Genomic DNA, 13,876 nt, shown 5'->3' on the forward strand with positions numbered 1-13,876 from the left:
TTTTCAATTTGGTTTGACTGCCAGACAGGCAGAGACAGACTAAAACCAGAATGGTACTCAGTGGAGCACATATTTCCACCAGGCTGAACAGTTTACCTTTTGTATTCCATTGAAAGGCCAGATCTGCATCCAGACCTGAACCACAATCCTCCTCCTCCTCCTTCGTATGCATCACAAGGCTGGGCGTAGCATCATTGGCTGAGGGTCCAGCTGTGCTGCTGATGTGATGCCCCTATGACCACTACATTGGTACTCATTTCATTGACCACACAAGGATGACAGGCCGAGTCAACCACCCACCGAGTGTTAATTCAACAGTCGACAGGGCCTCAAACTCAGGACCCGAAGATTCCAAGCCAGTTACCATAACCACTAAGCGAATGCCAAGCCTCAAACTCAGATCGAATCGGCTTGTTCTTGTCATCAACCCAACTCATTCATGAAAGTTACTTATAACTCGTCCACAACTTTTGGAAAGATCGTTTTTTGGCCCCATCTCTTAACGGTGAAAAATCACTTAGAAAAATTAAATAATTATCGTATTCAGATCTTCACCAAAATCGAACCACTTCGTTTTCATCACACACCCAACCTGTTCATCAAGTTTCATCCAAATCCATCAATAACTTTTTGAGATATTGTGAGTGTGTGTGTGTGTGTGTGTGTGTGTGTGTGTGTGTATGTATATATATATATATATATATATATATATATATATATATATATATATATATATATATATATATATATATATATATATATATATATATATATATATATATATATATATATATATATACATACACACATATGCCTGGTGTTGGCTTAATGGTTAGGGTAGTGGGCTTGGGATCCAAGGGTCCTGAGTTCAAATCCCGCTCAGCTGTTGAATTAACACCAGGTGGGGTTGACTCTGCCTGTCATCCTTCCGAGGTCGGCAAAATGAGTGCCAGCATGCTGGTATACTGTGTCGGAGTGGCGACCCGTCCAGGATTGTTCCCAATAGCCAAGGAGACTGCTTCGGCGGCACCAACGCTCTGCACAGAGTATGGTCCTAATGGATGGATGGATACACACATACATACTGTATATCGAAACTTGGAGAGTGTGACAAGCACTCTGCAAGATTACATGGTCAACGTCAGTTAAACATCAAATGGGGCCGCCTATCCGGATTTCAGGCGTATTTGCACTCATCAGGACGGCATACGAATAAATAACTAACCAATGATGACCACATTCATCATTTATACATCAGATGCACCTCCTGTTATGGTGAGCATCACCACAGATTATGTCTCACATGGAAAAAAAAAACGCATAAACCGCACAGAATAACCGTCCTTCTGCCACCCAGACGATTGTTCTTGCTGATGCAAACCATTTGACCAGAAGGCACGTGATGTGATCGGCGGGTAAATCAAAACAGGTGGAAGGTGACGAGCACCCTCCCGATCTCAATTGGTGTAGGTCTATGTCCAATTTGGCTGTACCTGGATGGGTTTGACGGTAGGGGCATATCAGCTGAAATGTGTATCCTATCCAGGTTCCTCCTGATGACTTCATCTTTGCTTTTTTGGGTTCCTTCTGGTTGCTCCAATGCAGGACTTGTACCTATTTGGTCTTCCATTTGATTTGAATTTAATTTATTTCAATCCCATTCTAAATTAAATTGAAAATTGAATATTATGAAGAACGTCATGGGTCAGGGTCAGGTGTCCGATCAAAGCGGGGTTGCATCAAATTGGGACGTCTTGGTACTCGGTCATCACTGGCAGCAGTTATAAAGTGGCAATTTTAATTATGTCTCTTATTAATTACGTAACACACCAGTACACAAAACAAGTCCTGGCGAGTGTCTGCCATCTCCGATTTTCTTTTTTTCTTGTTGATGTTTTTCTCACTTGAAGCCTTGAAGTGTTTTGTTTTTTTGAGTGAAAACGTTGAGGCGCATGGAAGATCTGAATGTTCTCAAAATATTTTATTTATCTAATCCACCGTGACTTTCTCAGCCTATTTTATCTGTGTAAGTATGGGAGATGCAAGCTGATGAACTGGCACAGACAAAGTGCCGAGGGTGCATGTAGCATGGCAGGAGGCCTTTGAAGGGAGCCCTTGGCTAGAAGTCTGGCGTAGAGGCCGCTGTAGAGGAATACCAACTGTTTCGCCTGCTCCTGTGTGTTTGCATGGGAAGGGAAATTACCATATCGAAGGGATTAAAAAAGAATGATTGTGATGTAACTTAGCATCTATCACAGATGATACAACTCAATTGTTTTGTGGAAGTTTCAGAAAGATAAACAGCAACAAAGCCCTGCATCCACAAAACGAAGCAAACAGCCACAAAGGCAGTATATATTTAATATATAAAGCTTTTCATAACAACTTATATACTGACTGACTGATATTAAAGATCGGTACCTTCTGGGGGAACGTAGAAAGCTGAAATTTTGCATGCCGATGGACATCGAAGCTGATACACTGGGGAAAATCACAGAGCCATCGGAAAACATCCACAAATTAAAATATAAATGAAAAATAAAAATGAAAAAAATGCAGGTGAGTGACCCACGACAATGGGGATCGATGTCGATACAACAGGAAAAAAAAATCACAGAACCGTTGGAAAGCATCCGTAAATGAAAATATAAATAAACTATAAGGGCACTCGGTAGAGCACATACATCCACCATGCAATGCCTCATCCACGAGAACATATCGGACCAGGTACATTTTTGAAATATCAAAAATGTCCACAACTTTTGAGATATGCTATATATTAGTTTAGTCCTATCTGCTCAATGGTGAATAATTATTCACCATTGAGCAGATAGGACTAAACTAATAGTGATTTAGTGATTATAATCACTAAAAAAAATTGTTGGATCCGGATTCAGATCTTCACCAAAATTGAATCAATTCTTCCTTATCACACACTTAATGTGTCCACCAAGTTTTATCCAAATCAGTCGACAACTTCTTGAGATATCCTGCACACAGACAGACAGACAGACAGACAGACAAACAAACAAACAAGATGTCGTGCAGAGCACGATACTTGCAAAATCCGTAAAACAAATTTGACCTCAAAAATAGTTGGTGGTTGAATTCAGTGACCTGAAATATAAATCCTCTTCAAATTTCAAGTGAATCAGATGAAAATTGAGGATTTTAGAAATACCACCTTCGTTGTTGACCTTTTGATCTCAAAAACAATAGGCTTCTTCCTTACGACTAACTCTACAATATGGTTAAGTTTCGTGATGATCGGTTTAAAATTGTGACCTGAAGGCGATAAACAGACAACCAGATACACATGCACATATACATCAGACACAGCTCCTGACTGTGATGGTGAACATCGATTTTGGTGAAGATCCGAATCCGGATCCAGATCTCCATTGGACAGAGTCTTACCGTGTGCCAAGATAAAATAGGCTGAGAAAGTAGCGGTGGATTAGATACATTAAATCTTTTGAGAACATTCAGATCTTTCATGAGATTCAAAGTTTTCACTGAAAAAAAAAAACAACAAAAGAAAAAAAACACTTCAAGACTTCAAATAAGAAAAACATCATCAACAAGAAAAAACAGGAGATAATGCAGACCCTCACCAGGACTTGTTTTGTGTGGTGTTTGTTTAGTTTTCTGTGGTGTGTTTGTGCACTGGTGTGTTACGTAACTAATAAGAGACATAACTAGAATGAACACAATACAACTGCTGGCACTGATGACTGGGTACCAAGACGTCCCGCTTTGATGCAACCCCACAATTGGACATCTGACCCTGACCCATGACATTTATTATTATTAAATTGAATTCAGAATGGGATTCAAATAAAGTCAATTGAAATCAAATGGAAGACCAAATAGGTTCAGTCCTGCATTGGAGTAATCAGAAGGAACCCGAACAAGCACAAAGCAAAGATGAGGTCATCAGGAGGAACCTTGATAGGATTCACATTTCAGCTGCTACTCCTCTTCCCTCAAACCAATCCAGCACAGCCAAGTGAGCCTTATGAAAAAAAAATATATATATATCAAAAAGAACATAGATCAAACAAGTTCGAATTGCAGACATACGCCGTGGGGAGTTCATTCGTACAACCCTCAGGTGAGCAATAGCACGGACGACAGATAGTTTTGAAATTTGGTGAGATTTTCATTGCATCAGAAAAAGAAACCAGAACACCTCACAAGAGTGAGGCTAGTTTCATATCATCATTTGCGACCTAATTTTGCGTTGGGCATCGCCCAGTGCATTCAATTTTTATTGTTTTTTTTTAACAATTTTAAGAAAATGGGCCGAAAGGGCCGTTTCTCGGCCCAAAGGACCGCAATCGCCCTTTGAGCTCAGTTAATGTCTGGAGAATGGTCTCTACAATATACCTGTCAAGTTTGGTTCGGTTCCGTCCACTAATGAGCGAGAAATAATTTTGAGAAAATGGGCCAAAAGGGCTGTTTCTCGGCCCAAATGGCCAGAATCGCACTTTGGGCTCAGTTAATGCCTGGGGAATGGTCTCTACAATATACCTGACAAGTTTGGTTTGGTCCAGTTTCCAAACAAACGAGAAATAGCAATATTTAAAAATGGGCCGAGAGGGCCGTTTTTTCGGCCCAAAGGGCCATAATCTCACTTTGGGCTCCGTTCCTGCCTGCAGAGTGAGCTCAAGAATATAGCTGTCAAATTTGGTCTGGTTTCTTTTACGAATAACCGAGAAATAGCAATTTTAAGAAAATGGACCGAAAAGGGCCGTTTCTCAGCCCGAAGAGCCGCAATCACACTTTGGGCTCAGTTAATGCGCGCGTATGTGTGTCCAGTATATGCCTGTCAATTTTCATCGAATCCTGTTCACGAATAATGGAGAAATACTGTAGATGTTCAAATGAACTGGACACAAGAAAAAGAGAGAACGCGAGCGGCGCTTTGACCCCGTAGGGTGGAAGACCCCAAGGGGGTAAAAATTAAATAATTATGGCTCCCAGACCATGTGTCTGATCAAGTTGAAATTAAAAACGTGTATTTCACATCATGACTACATCATATTTCATGAAATGTGAAGTTTCACATCAATTTAATTAAGCAGTTCCAGAGAAAACATTATTTAATTTTTTCTTCAGTCCAATATGGCTACGAAACCATGTGACCTACCAATTATTCATTAACAAACTTGTACACACATTGCGAGGGGAACATTTGTGTGAAGTTTCCCCACGATCTGTGCAGACGTTCTGGAGAAGAAGGTTTTCATCGGTTTTAGGGTAAATCCAATATGGCTGCCAAACCATGTGACCCATGACATCATGTGTGAACATTTTGTTCTGCATGGATAGGCGGTCGGTCATACGTGTAAAGTTTCACCTCAGTCTGTTCAGCCACTTCAGAGAAGAAGATTTTTGAAGGTTTAAAAAAAAACCCCAAAAAACAATATGGCTGCCGAATCACATGACCGACGACGTCATCAAATTTTTTTCTGTAGACCATTTTATCCCGAGATGACCCTCAAAAATGTTCATATTGATCAGATGTAGTGTTCTACATGTGCAATTATGACGATATAACCAAGGCATCTATGACGTCATAAAAAAAATCACATTTATTCCCCATGAGTACTTACCGTGTGCCAAGTTTCAATTTTTTCCTTGGTTCAGTTTCAGAGATACAAAGGTGCAAAGGTTTTCCGTTTTTCTAACATGGCTGTTACACCACGTGACCTATAGCGTCATGAATCAATAAAATTGAATAGTTAAAACATTCCACATGAGTAGTCACTCCTGTAGTGAAAAATAAGTTTCAATCTGACAAGCGGTTGTGGAGAACAATACTAATGTTCTGTGCAGACAAACAGACAGACAAATGGACCCAAATGCAATGTTCTCTCCTCCGGCGAGGGAAACTCGAGAGATCCCGCATCCCAACCCACGACTGTTTCTACCCTCGTGAACTGCACTCCACTAAATCATATGGTAGATTTCTGCGTTTTCTCACTTTTCTCCTTTTCCTAGCCGTTCATTCCTATTTAACTGATGCTCCATGTATATCCAAGGTGGAAAACCCCCTGGGGGAGGAGGGGGGGATCAAATCACTACAACCTCCGTCATACGACCCTTCGACTCCCTGGCAAGTTGGAGGTAAGATGGAATCATTAACGACTGAATGCATCGCGGTCAGACAGACAGACACCAAATTGCGTATTTTAGTGTGGTGACTGCCATTGCACAGATTATCAGTACAAAGTGCCATTGCCGGTTCTTTAAGCATGCTTATACTTCTGTGAATCCCCATTTTGACTGAATATTCGTAAATAACAAAATTCATGCAATGAGGTGCAAAAAGGCAGAAATGGAAATCCACAAGAAGGTATGAACTTCAACCCCAGCACAAAACGCAAGAAGCCAGAATTTGAGGTTAAAACAAAACTTTAATTTTTGAAGCACGTGATCTTATTCCAATATATGTTCTATCTCTGCGTTTTCTCTGTCCTGCTGATTGGTCAAGCTCAGCCGTTTGTAGCACAACAAGCTCATCACTGCTGCTGTTCATCAGTCCAACTACTCCACACTTTGACAGAGAATTTTTTTATTATTATTATTATAAAAGTGGCACTTGTAGAGGTGGAAGAATTGCGTTGCTCAGCTGGTGGATCACCCAGATAACAGAGCACTGCTACAGCTGGTGGGTCGCCCAGATAGCTCAGATGGCAGAGCACTGGTACGGTTTTGCCAGAGGACCTGGATTCGATTCCTAGTCCGGGCCTGTAATTTTTCCACATATATTTAAGAATTTTATTATTCCAGCTGCTTTACAATACGTGGAATAGTGTAGAGGGGGTTCTTGTTGTGATGTGTGGAGGGGTTATGAGATCAATAGGGGTTTGTTTCTTGTTATGATCTGTAATAGAAGTTGACTCTCATTGTTTTGTTCACAACATTAATCGGTAAAATCATACAAGACCTGTTTCCACCCTCCCCCCTTATTAACAATGCTCTCAAGAGAGTCAATAATAAATGACCATGTTCCAGTAAAGAGCATACGGACTGACAATGGACCGCATTGATGAACATGCCATGGCTCAAAATGTCTCAGCTTGTCCAGGAGATGTTAACTTGCACACAGCAACCTTTTTCATTTTTCAAGCCATCACCGCAGATGGCCAGCCGAGTGAGCCGACTTAAAGCAGTTACACTGGAAGGATTTACAAGGAATTGGAGGAAAGTTTAAAATTAAAGATCTAAGGTTAAAAGACTGAGCTGAAAGGACCAACCCCAATAATCAAAAGACAGCGCATCAGTGGATCAGAAATCGGGGGGGGGGGGGAATTGTCATGTGAATAATAGTCATGAAGAAAGAGTAAAGTAATGTCATGCACCTCTCATGAAATCTGATGAGAATCTCATCACATGCCATGGGAAAAAAAACATGGGTGATTTTTATTTTTTTGAATAAAAGATATTGGGTCGAAGAACGCTGTTGTTATTCTTAAAAGCACCCTCGAATGTAGACTTGAACGTCCTTCCCCTGGCATTTGCGTTGCCATCCGTACCTGGCAAACAAAGCACGTTGAGTTGGTTACTGTACTTGGTATATAGACTGCAAACGTTTAACTTCCTCTAAGCAAGCTAATAGGCACCTTTGACGTCCGGTAGGTGTGCGTAACCTAGAATAAACGTAATTGAAGCACGATACTTGCAAAATCAATTTTGCCAAAGGTCACGGTCTTCGCATCAATAGGAGATCCGGACCTCAACAAAAACTATAACGATTGGCATTTGATCTATTTTAGCTTATATGGAATTGGAATTCCAGATAGGGTATTGTCATCGTGTTCCGTCAGTCACCTATTTCGAATTCTCTGGCCAAACCGCTGGGCCGATCCAGTGGCAGCAACATTCCGCTCGTGACTGGTAACAGGGATCGCAAAGCTCGTTGTGGTCATGTGACTAAGTCGGTCAAAATGGCTGACTTTACCAAATTCCTTCAAAAAAATCTTCTCCAGACCCACCAGTCAGAATGCTACCAAATTTGGGTTACAACACGAGGACAGGGTCCCAATGTTAAATTGCGGAAGTTATGCCGATCACGTGACCGGATGTGTGTCAAAATGGCAGACTTAGTCAATTTTTGGGAAAAATTGCATAAATTCCTTCAAATAATCTTCCTCCCCAGACCCAACAGTCAGAATGCTACCAAATTTGGGTTACAACATTCGGCCAAGGCCCAGATAAGCTACAGGTCCAGCGGTCCTTTTTTTTTTGTCCTGAGTCCACACTGCTCACTTAACTCCAAATTAAAATCCATTAAATCACATTGGTTTGTCCATGACTTCCTAAGGTCCTTGTTCATGCTCATTACATGGACATCTCGTGATGTCCTTGTATATTCACTTACTTATGCAGAAGCTACTCTTTAAATGATACTCAAAAATTACATTAGGTATGCTATGTGTGCACAGACATACATATACAGTGTGTAAATACACAACTGGATAATCTGGTGACTGATGAGGACATGGGACTGGTTCCCCAGGATTAGATGAAAATCCAGCTAAATGCCATGATGTCCAGGATTTTGGACACAAGCTTCTGGAAATTGAGCTATGTATCAGTAGAATTAGCATGTCAGCAATGTCGCTATTAAATTGTTAGTAAATAAATAAATAAACAGCTATCACCAACAACGAAGAATAGATGCTGACCGGTCCTTCTGTGCAAACCATCCCTATTTTGTGATCGGCTCTTAATGGCGACCTGGGTTGAGCACTAAAGTGATACCCACGTCCCCTTAACTGTGAAGGCAAACACGTTCTAAGCTGTGGGTCAACAATAAATCACAATCAGATGGGCAAGTTTAAAATATTTTGGTAAACCAAGGCCTTAAAATTGGCCTGGCTGGTGTTGGCATCTGAACACAGTGCCCATGATGCTGGGATCCCAGGTTCAAATCCAACATATGATGGAGTTCATTTTGTGCTGTAAGTTTCTGCAGTTTGATGATATAAGCTTGCCACGTCATGACCATGCAAGGACAGATTTAAAACAATTTTTGCCAAAGGTGCTACCCTACATTCGTTAATCGTGGGGATCTCAGAGCAATTTGCCTCCAAAAGAGAAACTTTAAGGTGCTTCAGGTGTTTTACTCCAAGAGACAGTTTTGTGGTGCTATGACGTGTTTTATGTGGATTTATACAATTACTCAAACAACCACGGGGTGCAAGAAGTCTCACCAGGCCTTGAGTCCCTGCTGTTTCATAACAATCTTGGCACAGTTCACAGAAGCTCTTATGTCCGATTTCAGCAGCTCTGTGGACACAGACAATGTACAGGCAATACAAGATGAGTAATAGAGGGATGCAGGACAGAACACAAAGAACAAAGAGGGAGACAGGGAATGGAATGGTAACTTTGAATAAACGAGAGGAGCATTCGGAAGAGCGCACATCTCTGCCAAGCTGAACAGTTTACATTTTGTCTTTACCGGATCTTCACCAAAATTGAATCACTCCTTTGTCACACACCCAACCTGTCCATCAAGTGTCGTCCAAATTCGTCCACAACTTGTTGACGTATCATGCAAAATGTAGTTTTTGTCTGCATTTCTCAATGGTGAAGAACCACACAAATTTTTTGTTTCGTAGCCGGATCCGGATCCGCATTGTCATGGACACCGTCTTGGGGTATCTTGGGTCGAATGAGGTCAATCAGGTCTACAAGGTCATAACTCATCCACAACTTTTTGAAATACCATGTGATATTGCGTTTTTTGGCCCCATCTCTCCATGGTGAAGAATGACTACAAAAAAAATAAGAAAATTTTTAAATGCAAATCCGGATCGGGATCTTCACCAAAATCGAATCATGCGGTCCTTGTCATCCACTCAACCTGTTCCTAAAATTTCGCCTGAATCCATCCGTCACCTGTTTTGAGATAACCTACTCACAGACAGACAAATGAAAAAAAAAATACTCATAGTGTGTCAACTTGACAAAACAGCACAAAGTCGAATGGCACTCGGTAGAGTGCATACCTCTGCCAGGTGGAACAGTTCACGTTTTGTATCCCACTGTTGATCCCACTGATACTTTTTGAGATATAGTAATATATTTAGTTTTTTCCCCCATCTATCAATTTTAGAAGTTAAGCCTGTGTTGACTTTTTGACCTTAAAATTAATTGGTAGTTGAATTCAGTGACCTGATGTGCATGAAAATTGAGGATTTTAGAAATTCCACCGAAGTTGTTGACCTTTTGACGTCAAAAACAAAAGGCTTATTGCTTATGACAAAACTCTACCATGTGGTGAAGTTTCGTGAAGATCGGTTTAAAATTGTGACCTCAAGGTGAAAGACAGACAGAATAACAAAATCGACTAACCAACATACTTAAAAAAACATCTTCCATTTTTCAAGTAACAAACAGATGGAAAGGGGTGAAAACATAACCTCCTTCACCTTCGTTGGCGAAGGTAATGTACAACACTGGAGAGTATCATAATAAGGAAGGAGAAAAACGAAGATTAAAGGGAATCTGTATGGGAAGGAGAGCAGAATGATGGTAAAACCAGCAGTGGGTAAAATTTGAACTCAATCCCTCACGTGAGCACTGAACGTGGCAGCCGTTGTAACCACCTCTGCCATCTTCGCACCAATAGTGGTTATTGATCTGGAATATTCCGTAATCGATACTGTTGTCTCTGTTCTTGTGGGTCACGTTGGTTTTGTAGCTGCTTTCGGCAAATGCCAAACAGACCCCTGTGGACAGGATTGTGGACAAGGACACACACACACACACACGAGCAGGTCATTTGGCCCAACATGCCTACGCCATCTCCATATCCCATTCACCTTGTTTATCAATTTTGTTATCTTCGACATACTCACAGCCGTTCTGACCTTTCACTTCATCGAACTTAACATGATCATCCCCTTGTAATGAACTTACACTTCCCACTTAATGTCCATGTGGGGAATTTATAGTCAGAGCGGTGACACCCAAAGGATTACTCCTTTCAAAAGATTCGATTCGACTCCTCGGGGGAGCAATTGTGCAAGACCAAACATCTCCGATGACATCGATTCTGCGAGTCGAATATATCCCCTTCAACGGCCTGCCACGTTCTTGTCGGGTTGGCCAGGGAAAGCTTTAATATCAACGATGTTTTGTTGTTTGAAGACCGCTCATTTAAAAAAAATCCTGCTTTTTATACCCAACACATGACCTACCTGGAACCTGGTATACCTGTGTTGGTACATACCAGCCAGCACCACCAATGCACCTATCACTTTACCTGCCCACGTATTAGGCCGACCATCACCACAATAGCTGCAACAACATTATATACACAGTACTGTACTTACAGTCTCCCAGCTTGCTACTCGCCCATCCGTCCACGTGATAGATGTTTCTCAGAACACGAGCCAGTTCACAACGTTGGAATACTTTGCCCTGCACACCGGTGTGGACCAGAACGAGGCACACACCCAGACCCAGGAGCAACACCTGCAGGGACGACGCCATCCTGCTCGTAGCCATCCACAGACAAGCCAGGGCACCCTTTATAAACCTAAACGGGTTGAGGAAGTGATGACCTCCAATTTCCAAATGGCGGTGCTCACCGCAGATTGTTTGCCTCGATCGCCTGGAGCTTTCTTTGCCCGGCGACATCATCGTGGGAACGTGATTTGTAGTACAGAGAGGTGAAGGGGGAGAGGTGATGGGACATGGTGAGCAACGTGTGATACAAACATTAATCTCACAGCAGGAACTTGTGCACCGAGTGAGATGCCACAGGAGCATGTTGAGGTTTGAACGGGTCTCCGAACGGGTCGTCACTTCATCAGTGACACGACGTATCGACCAGAGCAGAACTTGCACTGCAGCGTTGTTTTGTACAAAGGGAATTGTTTTGTGCAAAGGGAATTGTTTTGTGCAAAGGGAATTGTTTTGTACAAATGGAATTGTTTTGTACAAAGGGAATTGTTTTGTACAAAGGGAATTGTTTTGTACAAAGTGAATTGTTTTGTACAAAGTGAATTCTTTTGTACAAAGGGAATTCTTTTGCACAAAGGGAATTGTTTTGTACAAATGGAATTGTTTTGCACAAAGGGCATTGTTTTGTATAAAGGGCATTATTTTGTACAAATGGAATTGTTTTGAGGGAGATTATCGCTCCTCATGAATAACAATCGTCAATTTTGAACCATCATCATCATCAAGTTCATTCCCTTCGAATGAAGAAGAAGAGTATAATTTATTTTCCTCCATGTTGTCGTGTCGATGGCACAATGAGGGACTCGTGTCGGGTACTGGGGGTTACCCGGTGATGTTCTCTCTCACCCTCTCGGCATTTTGAAGAAATCAATGATTGCTTTTTTTTGTGGGGACTCCAAATACTTCCCCACACCCACTAAGTAATGGGGTCAGGGATCATTTAATATCATCTTTCACACAACGACAACGGATTCAAGACCATCGAGTGATTAAAACACAAACAAATGTTAACTTTATTATTAATTTATTTTTGGCCAAAAACACTTCTTGACATTCACTGATGAACCCCTGAAGGTTTGAAGAAGATCCGTTCACCATCTCTGAGAAAAATGGCCACACACACACACACACACACACACACACACACACACACACACACACACACACACACACACACACACACACACACACACACACACACACACACACACACACACACACACACACACACACACACACACACACACAATTCAGTGTACCATAGGTGGGAAGAAGGGGAGGATAATTGAAGAAGAGATGGGATGAATCTGTGTTTGAGAAAGAGTAAGTTTCTGTGGAGGAATTCCTCGGCTGAGTTAACATCAGGGGCAGTAGATATGGGAGAACAGTCCTGCAGAGAGACGGCCACTTGCAGTCCCTGCCAATCTTCCTGAGTGAACCGCCAGACTCGCCGGCTTTGAGACAACTTTCTGATAACAGCCAGAGATGTTGACTTTCATAAGCATATGATTAGATTCAGATGAACCAAATGGAGCAGAGGAAGAGCAGGAGACATTTGCAGGAAAGTGAAGTCATCACCAAGTCTGAAAGTGAGGATTTGCCATTGGGAGAAACTGGGGTGGGAAAGTTCACAGATTGAGGCAGTCCCATGGAGTCACAAAAGTGTTAAGTATAATAAAAGTTTTAAAGGTAGTAGCAAAAATATATTTTTTTTTCAAAAATTTACCTTCGTTGATACACTGTCTTTTACACCACCTTATTTGACACGTTACATTCTCTGTATGTGTATGCATATGTGTGTACGTCTGAAAATCAAAGAAAACTAGACAGGGTGGAGAACACTTTATCCCACGCAGTGTTCAAGTATGCAATGAAATTTAATTAAAAAAAAAAAGATTTTAAAGGTCGTATCTTGTATATTATTTCCGAGTTTGTGGTTTCGTGTCGCGCTATCTTCGACTTTGTTCTGCGCTCGAGTAACGTGATATTCGGTTTACATTATCTCAAAGACCATAAGAGGTGCATGGTACAAAAAAAGTAAATAAAATGGTTCTGAAACAGTGAAATCGTATTCCACTTTCTGCATTAAAGTAAAATTGCGAGTGATACTCTGCATCAGTTCCTTTCTCAAACACACCCACCCCAACATGTCGCGCAGAGCGTGGGTTATGCTAGTAAAAATATTAATTCCGGAAATTTGCCGCCATTGGCGCAGTGTCGATGAAACCACGCTAACACATTGCATTAGTTCTGCATGCCTGTTTTTTGTGTCCTTCATGACATCCTTAAAAACAGTAAGTGTCCAGTTTGGATAATGATTTACAATTTTGTTTTCACTGCCAGACAGACAGAAGAAAATATTATCTCACTTCTCTCTGCGCATGTGTGA

General features: G+C 41.4%; 2 protein-coding genes and 1 long non-coding RNA gene across 4 annotated transcripts in view; all 3 read right to left on the reverse strand.

Annotated features, from left to right (window-relative positions):
* Positions 1-634, reverse strand: part of LOC147026608 (lysozyme C, tracheal isozyme-like) — an 18,775-nt gene extending 18,141 nt beyond the window's left edge. The window contains exon 1 of one of the 2 annotated variants that reach the window (XM_085882202.1): positions 97-634. In XM_085882202.1, the coding sequence (XP_085738328.1) occupies positions 97-129 (33 nt within the window). In that variant the 5' untranslated portion in view covers positions 130-634. Of the gene's footprint in view, positions 70-96 lie in introns of those variants that run through there. The other variant, XM_085882203.1, reaches the window with a different exon arrangement.
* A 184-nt stretch (positions 635-818) lies between these two features.
* Positions 819-5,109, reverse strand: LOC147026609 (uncharacterized). Its single transcript, XR_015058435.1, has 3 exons — positions 3,418-5,109; positions 2,422-2,481; positions 819-2,174 (listed from the first exon to the last, which is right to left on the reverse strand). It is a non-coding gene; the product is annotated as an uncharacterized LOC147026609 (long non-coding RNA).
* A 1,293-nt stretch (positions 5,110-6,402) lies between these two features.
* On the reverse strand, positions 6,403-11,748 carry LOC147026610 (lysozyme C, intestinal isozyme-like). The gene is made up of 4 exons (XM_085882213.1): positions 11,355-11,748; positions 10,593-10,748; positions 9,225-9,300; positions 6,403-7,544 (listed from the first exon to the last, which is right to left on the reverse strand). The coding sequence occupies exons 1-4, from the start codon at positions 11,662-11,664 to the stop codon at positions 7,481-7,483; spliced, it is 606 nt and encodes a 201-aa protein (XP_085738339.1). The 5' UTR covers positions 11,665-11,748; the 3' UTR covers positions 6,403-7,480.
* Positions 11,749-13,876: the final 2,128 nt, after the last annotated feature.

The sequence above is a fragment of the Eptatretus burgeri genome, chromosome 5, assembly GCF_056783735.1.
Source record: "Eptatretus burgeri isolate ZD-2024b chromosome 5, Ebu_testis_v1, whole genome shotgun sequence".
Taxonomy (NCBI): Eukaryota; Metazoa; Chordata; class Myxini; order Myxiniformes; family Myxinidae; genus Eptatretus; species Eptatretus burgeri.

Coding starts and splice junctions, on each gene's coding strand:
- LOC147026610 (XM_085882213.1), bottom strand. CDS start 11,664: ATGATGTCGCCGGGCAAAGAAAGCTCCAGGCGATCGAGGCAAACAATC. Junction 9,301..10,592: donor CTGCCACGTTCAGTGCTCAC/GTGAGGGATTGA, acceptor CTGTGTCCACAG/AGCTGCTGAAATCGGACATA. Junction 7,545..9,224: donor CAGCAGGGACTCAAGGCCTG/GTGAGACTTCTT, acceptor TTTGTTTGCCAG/GTACGGATGGCAACGCAAAT.